Here is a 19,191-nt window from a genome sequence, read left to right as displayed (position 1 = left end):
TTGAGCCTCAAAGGATGTTGGGACATAGAAAATACCAGACACAAGTATTTTTGAAAGAAAAAAGTCGTCTAGATCTGATTGATTTGGTCCAACTTTATTAGTCATTTCCTTGTAACTGCAGTTTTGCAATGCGTGTGGAAACTTAGCAGTGTTGACTTAGAAGAGGTTGATTCATCTTGACCTTTCAGTACACTTGCGGCTCCCACGATATCCGGAGATGATCTAAATGTCCATGGAGGGGGCGGCTTCAGGAAAGGAATAGTCGAACCCAAAAATAACATGTCGTGATCACAACAGATAAAATCTTCAATTTGTCTAATTGGAGCGTAAAACGCAACACAACGATGCTACTTTTTCTGAAGGAATGGGATTTCGTAAAACCTCCCGACTCTTAAACTGGATATTCTGCGTGAAGGCCTCACTGATGTTGATTATACATTGCGGAAGACTCCAAAAGCCACTCGGCTGCAGCGCCTTTAAATTTCCAAACCCTTGAGGTCAAACCTCAGTATAAACTTGCTAAATACGCATGACAGTGTTCCTGCACGGTGACCAGAAAAGACGAAGAAGAAGAAGAAGAAAGAAAAAGAAAAAGAAAAGCATTGGAGCGCTGCAGCTGGATGTGATGCGGACGCTTCACAGCGAGCTCCGTGGGTCATTCAGTGAGCTAAAATAACCACGGCGGTACAAAAAGGACCCGACGACGAGGCCCAACGTTTCAAACACCATTACAAGCCTTTTGTTTTACAAATGCACGCTGTTATTTGGAGGGAAAAAAACAAAAAGCGCTCGAGGCGCCTCGGCTGCTTTCGCTCTTCACAGATGAAGCAACTTAAATGAAGATGATGAGAGCGATGTGGAATGAGGAATCCTTTTTTCTTTTCTTTTTTCTCTCTTTCCAAAGCAGGCCTGTCGCCCCGCCTAATAACAACATGTTTGATTCCTCGGTGGCCACAGAGTAGCTACATTCCTCGGATTTGCTCGAACATTCAGTGAGAAACACAACAATGCTTCATCGCCTCTCGACGTCACAATGGAAACCAAACGCGCCCCCCTCTCGCCCTCAAAGACCAAACGCACATATAGAGAGGATCAACGCGGAATTACAACACTGCAAGCAGACTACAGAGTGAGAGATAAATGTCAGCTGTGTTGTGTAAACTTTGAACTGTCCTTCCACCCGCTGCAGTTTTTTTTTTTTTTTAAAGTAAATACCAGCGCAAAGTCCCTGATGCAGAAATCTACCTCCAAAACAAACTATACAACTAATAGATGTGCCGTTGTGTGTCTGCAGGTAGCCAGGCTGCGGTAGATGTGAAATCATTTGTACATGTTTTTATGGCACAATACCATTTTGTCACAACTATTAAAACGTTAAAAGTTCTTTTTTTTTTTCGTTTTTGTTTTTTACAAATAAAACCCGGTCTAAGAGCTTCAAGTTGACAGACATTAAACCACTTACCATGCTGATGACGCTTGTAACGCTTCATTATTTAACATACAGTACATATTTTGGCTTTCAAACATCGCAGATCATAGATATTATCTTAGTAAACAGCACTAAACTTCAAAGAACGGAACAATCGTCACAAATGGGGATTTTTTTTCCCACAGATCGGGCTATACTTTGAGAAACTGACGTCGGTGACAAATGATGGGAGAGAATAAAAAATAAAAAAAAAAACCTGAACTGAGGTTGGATATGCCGAGCCTGCAGTTTCTGTACAGAAAGTGAGAGACGATGAAACATGTCGTCCATCGCTTGCAGACAGGCGTCCACTGACCTACACATGAACAATACAGAGTCCTCTATTCGGTTTTTAAAAGTAGTGGATGTGTCGGTGGGCGTCACCGGCCAATAACAGAATAAAAGAGTGCCTGATGGGTGAGGATGTCCCTCCTCTGTCACCAGGAAGTCCCTGCCGTTCTCTTTGTCTTTTCTACTCAGTCTCTCTTCGTGTCCTGCTCCTCCGGCACCTCCTCCGCCCGAGGCCCGCCGGGGAAGGCGTGGTGGTACAGGTGCCTGTGATTGGCCGCTACGTTGTACAGCTTGTAGAGAGCCTGTTGGGGGGGGGAGACAAGAGTATTACAGGCGGAGGAGGGTTTGTTTACTGCCCCTGAGTTTTAGCTCGAGGTCTGTAGTCAGTGTGTTATGCAGAGTTTGGAGAAGGAGGCAATGTAGTGATGTAGGGGACTCATTTAAATAAAAAAGGCCCACCTAAAAACCTCAATATCAGTCTAAGTGCACACTGTTTTTAGAGTATTTTCACCTTGTTACCTCGCGATTAGACACCCCTTCACAGACGGGGGGACTGAAGCTATCATATCCATCGATGCTCTCTTCAAAGCCACAATAAAAACTGTCATTTTTCCTCGCAGATCACGGGAGTTGCTGACGTAACGCCGCCTCGGTTGGTTTGTTTGCCGGCGTCATTGTGCGACTAACGCTTTGAAACAGCAAAGTCACACAATAACACAAACTAACTCACTGATGGAGGCAGCGGAGGACCATAACTTTATCCCTCCTGCAATGTTTTTTTCCCCAAAGGAGCCTCGTGGCTTCGAAGAGAGCACAGATAACAGATAGTTATCGTTCAGTTCCCCGTCAGAAAGGGATGTCTGGCCTCAATGTTGTAATGTAAACATAGCAAACACTTCCACCGGCATTTATTTAATTGTCTAATATGTGTTTTACTGCTGCAAATCTTTACGCTCATATGTATTTGCATATGTTACTGTGAGTTTAACGCTCTCCCGAAACATGCTCTTGCCAGTTTTTGTACATATTGCCACTTCGATTGCTCCACTTACCTCATTTGTGCTCCCCTGCAGAGGCATGGAGAAGAAAAGAAAGTGAAGTGAGCACAGACATGCACGTGTCACATGAAAGCTGTTCAATAACATGAATTGTGGCTGTGAGGGACCTCAGTTTATCTTCTTGTCCACTGAAGTGAAGGGGATTGTCGCCCTCTGGTGGGCTGAAGATGCGTTTCACCTCATTTACTGATGAATATGTTCAGTATGTCTCTTAGAAGTCTTCTGGTTTATATTTATAGTTCATTAGTTGGTGAGTCAAGTATCAAATTGGAAAAAAAAATAAATAAATTTGAAGATTGTTTTCCTAATAATAATAATATTTACAATGTATTTTATCTTCTATAACTGTGTGTACTGCGACATGTTTGGGTTTTGGGATTGGACAAAACAAATCATCTGATTAAGTCAAGTTGGACTTTGTGATGAATAAACAATGATGACAAAAAGTAATCACAATATTTTTGACTTCATTATGAACATTGATGGCTCCAATATTTCATTTTCAACAGTATTTGATTCCTCTTCATCCGTTATGAGTAAATTGGATTTGGAACGATTGGAACGATAACGAGGCAGCAATTCTTCCAGACGGATTCATCAATACGATTATAAAATTATGAGTTACAGCCGTATATCCAGAACAGATTATTGATTCCTTTCATGACAACTTGAAACTTCACTTTTATTCGGCTCAAAATGCAGCCGGCCTCCTGATCAGATGTTTGACTAATATAAATATATAATAAGATCGACAGGGTTTCTTTTAGCTCCCAAAAAAATGATTTTAAAGATCTTAATCTGAACTATATACCGTCTTCATTGCAATGCTGTATTTCTGTAAACTTCTTTTATGTATCATGCAGGTAACCAGCGTCTCGTATTCAATGTACATTTACGTTTTGTATATAAGAAATACTGTAATGTATGATTTTGCATTATTAATAAAGTGAACTTGAACTTGGTGACTATTAATCCCGATATTGACTCAGTGACACGGCGCAGATTCATTATGAGCCAAAAGAAAGGTTGAATTACCTGGTCCCACAATGCACCTGCCACCTGGTCGATGACGGCGCCGAGCTCCCGGTACTCCCCGGAGTAGCGGATGTAGGCCCACGTGCAGAGCGTGATCAGCGCCAGGCCCAGGATCATGTTGCACAGGCTGGCGATGACGTCCACGCCCACGAAGCCCGTGATGCCCGCGGCCACGTACATGACGAAGATGACCACGAACAGGGTGGCCGGCGTCCGGGCCGCGTGGAAAATGTTCTTGGAGTCATTGTGCTTGATGTACTGGACAAACACCTCGTCGACTTCCCCCTCCAGCTGCTGCAGGTAGCGCCGGCTGAACTCCTCGCCCCCCATCTTCTTCACGCCCCGAAACACCTGCAGCGCCTCCTCCCTGATGGCGCCGTGTTGCGCCTGCAGCTCGCTGGGAGCCAGGAAGGGCCGGTCCCCCCCGCAGACCTGAGGGGGGGGGGGGGTACAGAGCGGAGATGTTCGATGGTGACGCTTTAAAAAACAGCTTGGGATCCGCTGAGGGAAACCCTGTTTTCACCCACCTGTTCCATTTTCTTGTTGTACAGATCCTTCGCTGCCGCGACGGCGGCCAAATTGTTCGCCTCGGCTGTCGCCTGAGAGGAAGCAGAGGAGGATGTAGTGGTCATTATTTTAAATGAAAGATTAACTTTATTGATCCCACGCGGGGAGACATGTCACAAAAACTCAAATATAACACTAAATACGTTACACATGTATAAACGAAGCACGGAAATACAATAATGTGAAGTCAATACTATAGATACCAAGATTAACAGCAACTTTAAAGTGTGTTGAGACAAAAGTAAAATATTAAAGGGACGGTGTTTTGGTGTGCGGTGGTTCTGGTACATCCACATTTTTGCACTACGCTGCTCACGTTCAGATATCGTAAAGACGTGAAAAGCTCTCTCAAGTGCCAGTGTTTGATTTGTCCCCTCTGGGCTACCGTAGAAACGTGGCGCACTAACAAGAACAAAACTATGACAAAACTATTCGTAGTTTCCAGTGATTAGACACTAATCTTACATAAAAGTGACAGAAGAGTTTTGGCCGGGACCCTCTTGAAAAGGAGATTTTTAATCTGAACGAGGCCTTCCTAGATAAATAAACCTTGAATAAAAAAAAAATACTACACACTGGCCCTTTAAGACGATGGAGGAAACGTACCTGCAGCATGGACTTTGGATGCGGAAGCTCCTCACCTTGGTAAATTTTAATGTATGCCTGAAATAAATGACAAAAAAAAGCATTAAAAGTAACAGAACTGGTGTTATAAAGTCAAATAAATAAGTTTGGATTTAAAAAACAAATCAGTTTACTGGTTAGTGACATAAGAAATAAAAGTAAATATGACTTTATGTCCAGAGAACAAGTGAAGCACCACGTTTTTGATTGAAGCAAACGGTTTGATAGTAGATTTTAAACCATAAGATAAAGGAAGTAGAGGTTTAGTGTGTGTGTGTGTGTGTGTGTGTGTGTGTGTGTGTGTGTGTGTCACACCTTGAAGTACTCCACCAGGCCTCTGCAGGTGATTTTGCTGCCGTTGATCTCCTTCACGTCGATGTTTCCAGGACTGAGAAGCCACGGCACCAGAACCTTCAGGTTGTTTATGAACTCGCCGTCAATCTCTAGACGGGGAAGTAGAGAGAGAGCGAGTTCACAGCGTGTGCGCTCTACAGTGTTTGCTCTGCTATATTCACTTTCTTGGCGGCCAGTGTACGGGTGCTTCATGAAATACGTGGGAAAGAGTCAACAATTCAGAGCCGCAAACAGCTGTTTTTCCTCCCAGAGCGCCGTTACGTTCTCTCTCTGCACCCGTTTCACCTCTTTGTATAAATGCCTCAGGTTCTGTCTCAGAGCCATGCTGAATTTATCAAATACAATTTGCCTATGTTGTTTATTTTCTTTGTGTGCTGGCATGGTAACGTCGCAAATTAGCATGACACACAAAGTACAGCTTTGGCTGATGGGAATGTCTTCAGTTTTGTTTTGCAAGAATATAGTCATAAAACAAGAAAGTGGACCATTTAAAATGTAGACCTAAGAGATGGGAAATCCTGGGGAAAAGCAGAGTTAATACATTTGATTCTAGGAGGAACATTAATGTGTGTATGTGCCACAATTCCTTGAGACATTTTACCAAAAAAAACAACACATTTTGTCAACTTCAAAAGTCAGAATTCATCCTCTGTCTGTATAAAGTTCCACAGCAATCCATCCAAAAGTTGTCAGGATGTTTCCCTGTGAAACAAAGCGCTTACCATTCCTACAGCGACTCAAAACATGTGATATTGTTCATGTTGAGCTAGCGTGTGAGCAGCACGTGCACATGTGATCGCCTCCATTTCAAACACGACTGCCGTGATCGCTCGAGGTCACAAACGTCAGACGAGAGGCGTACCTATGATCCTTCCATCAAAGTGAGGGTTGGTGGCCACTTTGAGGCCGGGGTGAGGCATCAGGAAGCAGGAGATGTTGGTGAAGCAGGAGTGGATGTGTTTACGCACGTTCTGCAGCTCCTCGTGCTGGTTCTCGGAGATCTGTGACCGTGAAACACGGTTTTAGTTTGGTTTAATCTGGGATGGCTTCAAACTGCACGCGCTCCGTCACAACTGACCTTCAGTCTCTTCTCCAGGAACTTCATGCCTCCTTCTTGTCCGTAGGGAAACTCGTATGGAAAGCTCCAGTCTCGGACGAGGAAAATCATGGACTAAGACGAAAGAAAGCAACTCTTGTCAGTGTCAGTGACGTCCGCCGTTAAAACAAGGAGCAGACAGATGTTCACGTTCAAATCCTTTCCAGTCGTCATCTAAGTCATTCCTTTTTTCTTTTTTTTCTTTTTTTTAAAGATTTATTTATTTTTTTAAATTTTTACATTTTTTTTAAATTTTAATTTATATGTACTTCTTAAGTGTGTATTGTTTATGTAGTTATTATAAAGCGCTTTGTGACCCTGGTCTGCGAAAGGCGCTGTACAAATAAAGCTTATTATTATTATGATATTATTACTTTCTTACATAACAAACTTCAATCTAATACTTGAAGTTGCTTCAAGCAAACACCAATAATCATGTGTAAATGTCATTTCCTGACATTTGGACGCAGTCACCATTTGCCAGTGAAAAATGATTTCATTCAAAAATGGAAGGAATGAAATTGGACCTCTGCAAGTGACTCGTCCTCAGCATGAAGGAGCGGCTGTGAGGTTCACGTTACCTGGAAGGGTTTGAGGAACGTCTCCTCCATGGCTAGTCGGCCGTACTCAGTGAAAAGCTGGAAGAAAAAGGAAGACGAGACAAAATGAGTGAGGGTGGGAATTGTAGTCTTTTTTTTTTTTTTGGAGCGCTGGGATGCTGAAGACGTGACGTGTGAGCACGTTCAGTCAGAACCCGGGTTTTTATTTCACAGGTTTATGTTTCGTCAGGAAGGAAATGCACCGAGATAAATATTCATATATTAATATGCGTCGAGCCTGACTGGTTAGAGGTTTAAAATATGGATCCTCTCTCCTTCTGCTCTCATTAGATACTCGACAGTGTTACCTGCAAGTGCTGAAGGTCGTCCTCTTGTACATTCTGTGAGATGTTGTAAACCTGAAAAAGATCATTCGTATGAGATCGTTTATTCAACAAAGGATGAAACAAGACTGAGAGGCTGCACGCCGTGCTCACAAAGACAATGACATGCTGATGGTGAGCAGCGTCTCGGTGCAGCCGGGGCTGATGGGAATGCCCTTACTTTTTGCAGATATTTGGCCATAAACCAACAATAAATATTGGACCGAAAAAAAATACTTGAAGATGGCGCGAACGGAAAAATAAAGGGATTAATAGAGTTATGACTATTTATTCTACAAGGGGGAATAAATGTGTACAAAAACTTTTCTAATTGAGATTATTTTGACTGTTATTGCCGTTGTGATATGATTTGCTAAATAAAAGGGAATTGTAATTTTTTTTCAAAACAATTTTCATTGCAAAACATTAGAATGACTATAGTGGGATTCTCTACCAAACAATGTTTTTTTTTAAAGTCTAAAATAAGACGTGTGAGCCAGGACTTCTCTGCAGCGCGACAATATTGAATAAAAAATTGTCTTTTGAGACACATTTTGTCTTTTGCAAATATTGTGCCTCCTGTGATTTGAGACACACCGCATGAATGTTAAATGTGCATCACTGGTCTCTAATTCCACGTAAATCCATTAAACAGTTGTTAGCACAAAGCAACACACGTCAGCCTCGTGGTGACATTGAGATTCACTGTCTGGGAAACATAAATGTTTGTCAAAAACCTTTGTGTCAATGCATCCAACAGTTGTGGATCCAGTCTGAACCATAGTGGTGTTCAAACCCATCGCCGCTAGCTCGGCTAAAGACACAAACCTTCCTCGATCCATTCAGGTGAGACGGGTGAAAGCATACCTGCATGGAGCTGATCATGGTGCTCAGTGCAAACACGGTGGCTGAATCCCTCAGCGTGGACTGGCTGTCGAACGTGCCCTGCGTGTCCATCAGCAACACGGCCACCTGCCGAGGAGGAAACGGACGGAGACAGTGAGCCGAGCGCTACGCTACAGCCTGCGCGGAGGAGAGTGAGTTGTGATGAAGCGCGTGAGGGATTATGAGGAGCGCTGGGAGCGCGTAAGTGGCAGGAAACACGTCGGCGAGAAAAGTGAGTGAGGAGCCGGCTGGTCGGTCTGGTATCTTGATAAAGGCCAAACGTACTCTGATTTAAACACAATTACAATAAATTAGGAAGCAATTTAAAGATGACAACCAGGAGCACTCTGGCTTTTGCTGCGTGTGCAGACTAAAGATGGGAAACGTTTGGCCGATACCGGTGTCAAAGAAGCCTCTTAAGCAAAAATGTCTTCTTTCAAGTGTGTTTCTACTGGGCCGCTTTCAGTGTGAATGTGTTTTACTATCAAAGTGAGGAGCAGACCTGTTGCCTTTTCCAAAAAAGGTTGTGTAAAAAAAAGAAAACCTGGAAAAGGTTAATACCATATCTGTGTCACATTAAATGAAGCCTCATAATACCTTGTTGGATTGTAATAATTGAAACTGGTGTAAAGGCACGGGGCTTCACCTTTCTTCCGTCTGGCTTGTCCACCAGGAAGACCTCGCTCCAGATCTGGATCCCGGTGGTCTCCCTCTCGGAGCCCCCCCTCCAGGAGAAGCCGGTCAGAGGCTCGTCGGCGTCTCCGAGCCAGTCTTCAGACGCCTGAGCACAGGAGTGAGAGGCAAATGGTTTCAATGTGGCTTTTATTGAAGTGTAAGAGAGTTGGTCGGTTTCCCAAAATGTGCCAAAAATCACAGACTTTTCCAAACAAGAGTGAATTGCTTTTGAGAGAAGAATGAACGGAACATTTTCCATGAAAATAGGATATCAGCAAAATACCAGGCATTTGCAGCCTTCGTAGAAAATTACAGGTTCTGTTTTTTGGTCAGAGCCCATTATGCAAAAGTCAAACCTCCTCTTGAATTGACCTTTTTTAACCGCAGACAACACAAAAAACGAGAACCCACAATCAAAGGCTGGGCTCCGTCACCCGTCACTTACGTGTTTGTACATGTACCGCAGCATGAAGTCCATGAGGAAGGACTTGCCCTTGCGGAAAGCTCCGGCCACAGAGATGGCCACCACCTCTCGGTCTCGCACCTCCTCCGCCAGCAGGATGCGGCTCAGCGCCGCCTCGTCCAGCTCGAAGCTGTGGTCGTCTTTGACCAGCAGCACCTGTATGGGCCGGGCTCGTCCATCCGGCTCCTCCTCCTCTGAGCTCCAGTCGTAGACATTTTTGTCACTGAGGGACCCTGGAGGACCAGAGTAGTGCACAAGAATGACCCTAAGAGGGTAACCTGAACCTGCACTAAGCATATTTTCATCTTCGAACATGGTCACATGTAAGGAAATGATCACGTTGCTGCAACTGTGTCCCACATAATCACTTGTCATAAGCTCTGTTGAGTCCAATAAATGTTATTATATGAACCAGTGATGAGCCATAACTTATTCGCTGTGGTGAGAAGCAAAATCAGTGGTCCATTAAAGGCGAGGAAACAGGAAAGTTGAGTCCATTATTCCTTCCTGTTAGCACCAGATCAATAGCATCGCCTGCAAGTTTGGTAATGCTAATAATGAATCGTGCCGTGCTGGCCGTCCCATCTGTTTGAGTCCAATGAGATCATGTGCATTGAGAGCTGTTTCTGGCGCTTTCCCGGCAGTGACTCAGTGTGTTTCCAATCTCTGCTGCCTCACGTAGAGTGTGTGTAAGCTGCACGACCGTCCTGGTGCCCAGATTTGGGCTTCCACTTCCCATTCGTGTAATGTATGCTTCATGCTGCAACAAACTGGTGTCTGACCGTGTACGTTCTTGCAAAGCACAAAAAGGATTACTGATGTAAAAAAAAAAAGAAGAGACACAAGTCACAATCTGTGTGTCTGTGATGTTGATTTCGAGGATGTAATTGGGAATTAAACATGCCTATGAGTCTCACAAGGGCACGGTGACAGATCAAGGAGTAGCAGTCAAAATTTGGGAGCGTGCTAAAAGATTAATGAAGAGTGCCAAGAATGCACGGTGAATAATTTAAGGAAGAATCAGCCCAGACCTGACGAAGACTGTCAGTTTGACTTCACAGCTCCTGCAAAGGCCTCACTCAGAGGGGGTGCCCGGCCCGAGCCCGAGCCCGGGTTAACCCGATCTGGTTACCGCTGGTCTTGAAAACCAACCGGAGGCGTAAGAAGCACTGTCTGATCAAAGTGGGTCAAACCAGATAAACTCTCCAATGACAAACGGGGGCGTTAACCCCCCTCCTTTTCCTCAACCCTGGAACAGTCATGCAGTCCCTTCCCTCGCCCCTCGCAGGCCTATGTAGAGTTAACATGAGCCATGGAGGGATCTCAGGGACAATCAGGATGCTGCTTATCATCACAACCCATGGATGACAATGATGATAGCAGTAATGATTAGTAGAAATATGATGGTGATAATGGAGAATAGCTATGCACTGATGCAATATTTGATCATTTGATGCCAGATGCCTCTCAGAGCATCACAAGAGGCTCAGTGTGACCAACACAATACAACCAGAAGGTTATTCTCAGGTCTTTTCCGGGCCTGGGCCGCCCCGACACAATATTTCCTTTATGTTGATTAGTGAAAACGCGTTACAGGATTTAATGGTGGAAATTTATCTTCGCTTATGCTTGATTGACCGACATCGATGCAGTGACAAATAAGGACAAAACGTATATTTCTCACGAGCAGTAATATTAGATATTGTCGGGGAACCAAATAAACACACACTGGTCAGAATATTGTCGGAACAATAACAAGTCCTTCATGACGGAGTCCGAAATAAAAATCTAATTAGCTGCATTGCTTACACCCTCGTCGCCCCGACAGGAATAAGACAAACATGTATGTGCGTCAAGGAAGGCATGAAATATCAAATATTGTATACGTACACTCACCCCAGCTGTCTCTTTCTTTACGGTGTTTCGCCATAATACTGTCCTTGTGTCCCCTTGTTTGTCCGTTAATGAGCGACCCTAGTCGGTATTCATAGGTGTCGAAGGGTAGGGAGGATGCCCTATCTCCACCAAAGCGATGCTCGTATCGCAGGAGGATGATGGAGCTTTTATTGCCTGTGTGATGCAGGACTCGAGCATGCAGCAAGGGGACGCTGTTGTCTGTTGTTCCTATTCAGTGTAATGTAGCAGCTTAATAATGCGGAAAAAATAATGTAGATCAGCGGACATTGGGTAAGTGCAACCATCGAGTATGTAAAGTGTGGCTTTTGGTATTTATTTCAAGTATCTTTCATTGAGCCTGTTATTAAAAAACATCTTCAGCTTCTATCGCTAGGGGGCGGTAACTACACAGAGAATGGAACACGTGCTGCCTTCGGGTACTGTCGTAAATATTTTTTACAGAAATTACCCGACACAGTATGACGAGCTGTGGTGGTCGAAGGATGCTTTACTCAGATACAAAAGTCATGAATTTAAAATGTTACTTAAGTAAAAGCACAAACGTAGCATCAGCTAAATATGCTGAAAGTGTATAAATTAAAGGTACTTAATTTTGTATTACTAACAAATACATTTAATAGCATTTTAATGTTGTGGTTCTGCAATGTGGAGCCAATTATAGATACCTTGTATACTACTAGATAGATTAGTAGTATAGTACTGCATCATATAAAAACAGTATACAAAATAAACCCCAAGGTTACCAGCAACAGTATCTGGTGCAACAAAATAGTAAATAAATAATAAAAAATAAAAAATAACATAAAAACAATTCATATGAATATGCTCTAGTTGTTTTACTGCTGACGAACAAACAATGCAATTGTCTCGATTTATTAAGATAACTGCCTTTGTAATGTGCTCTTGGTTGTGATTATTTCCCAGTTGTTATACTTGACTGTGGTTTTGCCACGAGACATTTAAACTGTGTGTGCGGTTTTTTTTCTTTCTCTAAAGTGATAGATTTTCTTCGGCGTTCTTGAACGCAGCATTTGGATCCTGTAACTGCGACTCCACAGAGATTAGCAAACAGACTGTTGCTTTTTCGGCAGATATTTTTTGGAGAGGGAAAAAAAACAATTTAAGAGTAATACTTGGCATTGTTAACGCAGTTTCTCCCGCGTTAATCATCTACATACGAGCTTGAGGCTTCGCTTAAACTGTCAGCGGAGGAAAATGGCATGTCAACGGCTAAACTTATTGCTGTAGAACCGAACTCGGCTCCAACGTCCGCGCGCTGAAGGAGACGGAGCCAACGGCCAACTGAAGTTTATTGCCGTGCCCTCGACAACAAAGGGGAGGGGGGCGCTTCTCTGCTCTCTTTGAGCCGTTACTCGACGCCAGCGTGTGCGGTTAAAGGCCCCCAAAGAGATTGCAAATGCAAGATGTATGTTCGCGTTGTAAACGGTAAGTTAGGAGCAGTGGAAGTGAGCGAGAACCAGAAGCTAGCTAAGTTAACGTCGGCTAGTTAGCATTAGCTAATGCCCCCAACCCCTTTACTAACCCGGTCCAATTGCAACGTTACACTTGGCTCTGGCTATTTGCTGGAATGACCACAATGTCCATGCTGACGTTCATGTTGTTTTAGTGGTCCGAGCTCTGACTGAACTTTAATTTGAATGGAGGTTTAAGAAAAATGCAATACAAAGAGTTGAGCTGTTAGGTGACAGATGTCACGATATGGGTTGCTATTGACGCACATAATGTAGCTTAAATGAAATGTCAACTTTTGCATTGCTGTGAAACGTAACCCACTTAATGTTACGTAAATGCTTTTTTTCTTTTTAACACTTTCCTTCCACTTCTTCTCTTATGCCTCTCGATCAGGACCTGGAGCACGGGGGAGGACCGTCTGAGTAACAGGGATTGACTTGTGTATATATAGGATATTTATTTAGCACCGCAGCTTCATCAAACCTCCGCCACTAGATTTGATCTACTAAATGTAAAGGATCGTTTCGTTCAAGCTACCATGGACATCTTTCCCCGGCCAAGCGGTGAAATCCAGAGGAGGAACCCTCAGCACGACTTTGAGCTCATTCAGAGGGTGGGAAGCGGCACATATGGAGACGTGTACAAGGTATAGTGAAGTTACTGGTTCCCATAGCCTTTCATTAGTGCTGGCGATATCTTGGTTTACCGTCACATGACCTGTTAATTTAAGTAAAGCCAGAGTGTTGTTTGTTTTGTGACTCATAACAACATGTGGCCAACACATTTGGCAGTAGCTGTTGAATGAGGGCCAAGTTCCCTTCCTCGAGTCTTCTTCATCTACTAAAATACACTTATTGGCAGGAATAACTGCAGTTGGTACCCCATCCTTCAATGGGCGAAGACCTTTACTGATAACAATACTGTCACGTGATAATGATTTATTCATTGTGAGGTGTAGGAAAATGATTAGTTGATTATTGAACTAGTAGATCAAAAGAAACTGAATCTCTCAAATGTGAGAGTTTGCTACATTTCTCTTGGTCATGTATGAATTAAATATCTTTGAGTTTTGGACCGTTGGTCATACAAAACAAACAATTTATAGACTTCGCTATGATGAGCATTTTTCTCTATTTTATGACATTTGACAGACTACATTTTTAGTAAATGGATCAAGAATAAAGTGCAGATTAATCATTAATACTAATGATGGTCTTAACTTTAGTATGGTATTACTGGTTGTGCAAGCTGCATCACAGTTAACTGAAACAATTCAAACCTGTTTGACTGTTGAACAGTGGTTGCCTGTACCTGCTTGTCCAATGTATCCACATCGCCTCTTTTCAATGATGGAGACCATGTTACCCATCCCTAGTTCAAAGCAGCAGTATCAAAGCAGGAGTTTTTTCTCAAGATGGATTTTGGCTTACTATCAGTTGTAGATTGACTTATATGAAATGTATATAATCTTAAGATCTGCTGTCAGCTGCAGCATCAATGTGATGTTTATGTTACTAAAGAGGAAAAAGAAACCAGTCATGTACTATAGTTGCTGCTTTTCAAAGCCTTACTGCTTTCACCAAATTATTTTAAGCTAACTCAGATGAAACTGCTTAAGAAAACATTTTTTTTCCCTCACAGACATGTACACATTATCAATCATTCATGTGTCAAACAAGTAAGAGTCATTGCCCAAAACAAGACTGTCCGATATAACTGAGTTAAACATTTAGTTTTAAAGGAAGGACACATCTTTGTCGTAGTTCAAAACCTTTCAAACTGTTCAATGAAAATTCAACTGAATTAAATCTATGCTCAAACTGTCCTGCAAGATCATTTATCCAGATTTTCCCCACTCTCTGTTGGCTGTGGTGAGATGTAGTTTGCTGGAGACTTTCTCATTTGTCTACAAGCCACAGATGAACAGACGACCCATCTGATCCAGTGTGTGATAGTTCAGGCAGCCTGTCATCCATACAAAGCCTCTCTGGCCAGCCCCCAGCCCCCACCCCCAGACAGGCCACCGGTGGAATGCTGCGCCTGGTATTCTCCCACAGCTCGCAGGCGAAGGGCTGCAGCGCGCTGAAATACGATCAGGCCCCTGTCTAAACACGCGTTTTGCTGGGTGTGTTCTGGGCGGCACCGACGGCAGAAACACCTCAAATTGTGAAAAGTTCCCCCCTTAGCCTTCTGTAGCCTCTCTGCTGTAGCCTCTCGTTCAACTTTTAATGGACACGTCAATCCTTGCCTTGGATGAATTACTGGATCTGATTATATTAATTGGAGAACCACATATTGCCTCTCTTTGTTATTTCTGGGGATAATGATTAATTTATCTTCATTATAATTTCCTCCACTTTGCTCTCAGTGTAGTTTGTTGTGTCAATATCCATTTATATGGTGGCATTTTGTACAGAATCAGTACTTCTTAAATGTTTACACAACATTATTTACCAGCATTGTTATTTGTACAAAGAAACACATTTCCGCAAGTTTTATGAGTTTATGAAAGCGTATCTACAAACGGTCATAAATGTAGGTCATTGCATTGATACTAGCTCTGCTTCTGTTAGTGAATGTTTGATGACAAAGAAGGAACTTATGAATACTGCACACTGTCGGTCACTTATACTCACTTTCTAAACAATGTGTGGATTAAGAGGTTGTATTCTACACCTTCAGTAGGCCTTTAGTGTGTGCAAGAATAACTTTAAGTTGTTGGATGTGAGAAACTATTTACCCTTTTATTTTTTAAGTCAGTGTCAACATTGTCACTATAGTTAGCTGAACATGAGATCCATGTAGACATCAGGCACACCTGGCCAATCCCTGGACATGGGTATTGATCTTGTGTTACAGCTTCTTTAGAGGTCTGTTACATGCCAGACGATTCCAGTTAAAGGTTGTTTAAGGATGTTAAATCTTGTGTTATCTGCTGCATCACATATTTGCGGTCAGTGAAGAACTTCTCCTTTCCGGGTTTAGTTCTCAGGTTGTCTTCAGCTACTTCAGGAAATGTGAAGATAGACACACCAGTTGTTCACAGATATTTTTGTCTTTACTTAAACAGACCATAAAGCAGCAGAGCCCCATCTGAAAAACATTTTTTTTTTTTGGTATTTGTTTGTCTGTATGCACTTGCGGTATCAGCTGCAGAACAAGTATGCGCAATAGTTCAGTGTGGTAGTCTGTTTGTGTGTGTGAATCACAAGTACATTCCCTGTGTTGAAAGGTGGCCATACTGGAGGGTTTTATGGTTTACGGTTGATTTAGCTGCTTGTCCCATCACTTACACTCCCACGGATTAGGGAGCATCCCGTCTTGACCTGGATTTTGAAGTCGGTGCAACCTACTTTTAAGATAGACATTTTTACAATTGGTGGATGGATGTGTTTTTAAATCTTATTCCATTGACATGTAGCCATAGGCAGAATACAACATTAAACTGAAGATGTGCATAACTATGTGGAAAAAAACAAAAATAATGTCAAAAAAAGTATGCTACTCCAAGATTGACTAAATCTTTAGTCATCTACATTCGGGATATTTAAAGGTTTACACTGTCCAGCATGACTTCTGGGGGATGATGCTTGTTTAAGTAGACTCTGGGTTTTATAGTACTCGTGTATGTAATGAGGCTGAATTTGACTGATGGACGTGGGGGTTGTGCACAGTTAAATGTTTCCACCCCACTTCTCTCAGCACAGAAAGGATCATTCAAATGGCATTTATTGTTTTAATGCTTCCGTTTATGTTATGTAATATTCAAGGTTGCAACTGACTTATTTTCACAGTCAACGTTCCCAGCTGATTATTTTACTCAATCATTTAGTCAGTTTATACTATATAGTAAAAAAACAGAAAATAAAATGTACTATCATGCAAGATTAAAGGAGTAATATTAACTGCGTTGTGATATTTGTAGCCTTGCTGACTATTGTGCGGCTGTGTCTTTCAGGCTCGAAACATACAAACCGGGGAGCTCGCTGCTGTGAAGATCATAAAGTTGGAACCAGGTAAGAGTGACGTTCTCATCATCTCAGTTTGTCAACACTAAAACAAATACTGATAAAAAAAAGTCTGGAAAAGATTTTTTTTTTTCCAGGGTTCTGAATGGGATGTACAAAAAGTAATAAAACAAACACAAATTAAACTATTGTAGTACAGTGCCAATAATCATGACTGCAAATGTTTTTGTGCTCATAGACCAAGTGATGTTTTGCATTCTTTATGTGAAATGGTTGGTCCATATCCAAAATATTGAGATTATAGTATTTTTTATATATATATATATATATATATATATATATATATATATATATATATATATATATATATATATATATATATATATATATATATATATATATATATATATATACACACACACATACATACATACATACATACATACATACATGCTGGGGGGGCTTATGATTTATTAATAGAATATTAATGTTTACTGGTGTTATTATTATTATTAGTGTATTCTTCATTAATTATTATTATTTGTTGGATTTTCTAACGGTAGGCAGCTTTGGTGTCTGTGCTGGTGATGACCTAGTGACAGCGTTAGTGCGATCCAGATTAGTGGGATTATGATGAGGGTTTTGTAACACCAGCAACCAGACTGAGCTCAGATGATCACTCCTGTTTGTTTTCTCTTTCATTAGTCATGTCACTGTTTGTTTGTTTTAGTCTTTGAGTGAGAGCGTCGGTATGTTTTTGTATAAAGTTTACATGTGGCGTTGTCTTCAGGTGTCGTCTTGTATGTGAGAATCAATACAAAAAATATCCCTCTAAAAATTTTTCCGAACAACCTGATAATCCTGTTGAGGTTTTGAGCTCTTTTTTTAAAGCGTAGATATGTTCTGCTGGAATATAAGAGAGGTGTGTGTGTGTGTGTGTGTGTGTGTGTGTGGATCAGGAGGCTTAGCTGTAATTTGGGGCGGAGACGGGAGTCAGAAGAGGGAAAGGGGAGCATTCTTTATTGCTGTCAAGACTTTTAAGAATATAAATAATTATTTTATTCTTAATATAAATACAATTTTAAGTAAATCTGCACTCTGTGACTGCACATTACCATAAATTTAATTCCCGTTGAGCCTGCCATCTTATTTTCTTGAGTAATTGAGTAGTTACTGTCTTAAATATGTCCTTCATAATTCCCTCAGAGCCCAAAGGGACAGTCCGAAACCTAAATCCATTAAATGGAGAGTGCTTTGGGGGAGACAGAGAAAGGCACTAGCAAGTGACGCATACAATTAATTCTAAAGCACTCACTGATCTACGTTCTTCGTTTATATCATTTTTGCAAACTTGAATTGGAAAAAACATAAATAATACAAAGATAAAGAGTGAAAACAGGCCTTGTGTACAGCTATGTTTTAAGCCATGTTAAAATGGTTTAGACCAGTGTTACAGCTTAACACAGGATTTTATAGGTTAGAGTTGTCAGGTGCATAACCCTGCATAGGTCTTCCTATAAGCAACTTTAAACACACATATTTGCTCTATTCTTATTGGCTTTATCTTCTTTTTTAGATGAAACCAGGATTAACCCAGCTCAGGTTGTCCTGTTTAAGCAGGACTGTCTTTTCTCTGCTCCCCTCCTTTTTTTTGTTTTTTTGCAAGAGTTATTCCTTTCAGTGCTTCAGGTAAACAGCTTTGGGCGGAGCGCAGAATCAAACAGGTTTGACCAGGAGGAGTGACGCTGTTATTAAGTAAGGGACCGGGAGAGGGAAAGGAGAGAGGAGTGGTGAAGCCCTCGGGCTACGGGGGCTGCTGGGCACAGAGCAGGTTAATCTGATTAGTTAGATGGTAAACAACTATTTAAAACCAAATTAGTTTGGGTCGTCAACACAGAGTTGTTTAAATGTTGGCACTTATTTTGTTAACAATATCACTACATCCGTCACTATGCCTCATTCCCTCTTATGACACTTCATTTTGACGTTGTTTACACGAGCCTCCTGGTAGTTTCCATTAGAAATTCAGCTGTGGTGCTTTTTTTAGTGATCAATTTCCCTTTTTTTACATGAAGATAAACCTCTTTTCTTTAAAGATGTCATGTATGGTTAACAGGACATCTATTAAATCATATTGGGCAAGACTTAAAACTGTATAACACCCAACACGCTGAATTGAAACCTGAAGCATTGTGTATCTTCAGAGAGGAAGTGACTACACTCTTTTGCCTCAACTCACTAAGAAGACAAGATTGTCACATTATGTTTGTTTTGTTTGACTAAGCTCACAATCTTGTTACTAAAATTACACTCAAATTTCTCCGTCAACAAATGTTGAAAATAATTGTGATCAGCACCCGCTCCTCCTGTGAAATTACAAACGCAGTAACATGTC

The 19,191-nt window shown here is 41.8% G+C and overlaps 2 protein-coding genes across 8 annotated transcripts in view; one reads left to right on the top strand and one right to left on the bottom strand.

Moving 5' to 3' along the window:
* Positions 1–83: 83 nt before the first annotated feature.
* Positions 84–11,678, bottom strand: atl1 (atlastin GTPase 1). 4 transcript variants are annotated; one of them, XM_068580324.1, is made up of 14 exons: positions 11,329–11,678; positions 9,421–9,671; positions 8,947–9,081; positions 8,283–8,387; positions 7,401–7,451; positions 7,075–7,131; positions 6,476–6,568; positions 6,260–6,398; positions 5,359–5,486; positions 5,026–5,082; positions 4,380–4,451; positions 3,853–4,284; positions 2,812–2,826; positions 84–2,061 (listed from the first exon to the last, which is right to left on the bottom strand). In XM_068580324.1, exons 1-14 carry the CDS (start codon positions 11,366–11,368, stop codon positions 1,945–1,947), a joined length of 1,692 nt encoding a protein of 563 aa, XP_068436425.1. In that variant the 5' UTR covers positions 11,369–11,678; the 3' UTR covers positions 84–1,944. The 4 variants fall into 4 exon arrangements, with proteins under 4 accessions (XP_068436425.1, XP_068436426.1, XP_068436427.1 ...); XM_068580325.1 differs by having other exon boundaries at positions 11,335–11,677; XM_068580326.1 differs by lacking the exon at positions 2,812–2,826 and having other exon boundaries at positions 11,329–11,677.
* A 713-nt stretch (positions 11,679–12,391) lies between these two features.
* Positions 12,392–19,191, top strand: part of map4k5 (mitogen-activated protein kinase kinase kinase kinase 5) — a 28,147-nt gene continuing 21,347 nt past the window's right edge. For all 4 annotated transcript variants that reach the window (XM_068580323.1, XM_068580321.1, XM_068580320.1 and 1 more), the window contains exons 1-3: positions 12,392–12,801; positions 13,222–13,474; positions 16,787–16,844. In XM_068580323.1, the coding sequence (XP_068436424.1) occupies positions 13,367–13,474; positions 16,787–16,844 (166 nt within the window). In that variant the 5' untranslated portion in view covers positions 12,392–12,801; positions 13,222–13,366. The remainder of the gene's footprint in view (positions 12,802–13,221; positions 13,475–16,786; positions 16,845–19,191) is intronic.

This window comes from Clinocottus analis, unplaced genomic scaffold (assembly GCF_023055335.1).
Source record: "Clinocottus analis isolate CAN_PGR_092001 unplaced genomic scaffold, fCliAna1.0.p SCAF_17, whole genome shotgun sequence".
Classification (NCBI taxonomy): domain Eukaryota; kingdom Metazoa; phylum Chordata; class Actinopteri; order Perciformes; family Cottidae; genus Clinocottus; species Clinocottus analis.
Note: the sequence above shows the minus strand (reverse complement) of the source record. Positions and strands in the feature narration are given on the sequence as shown.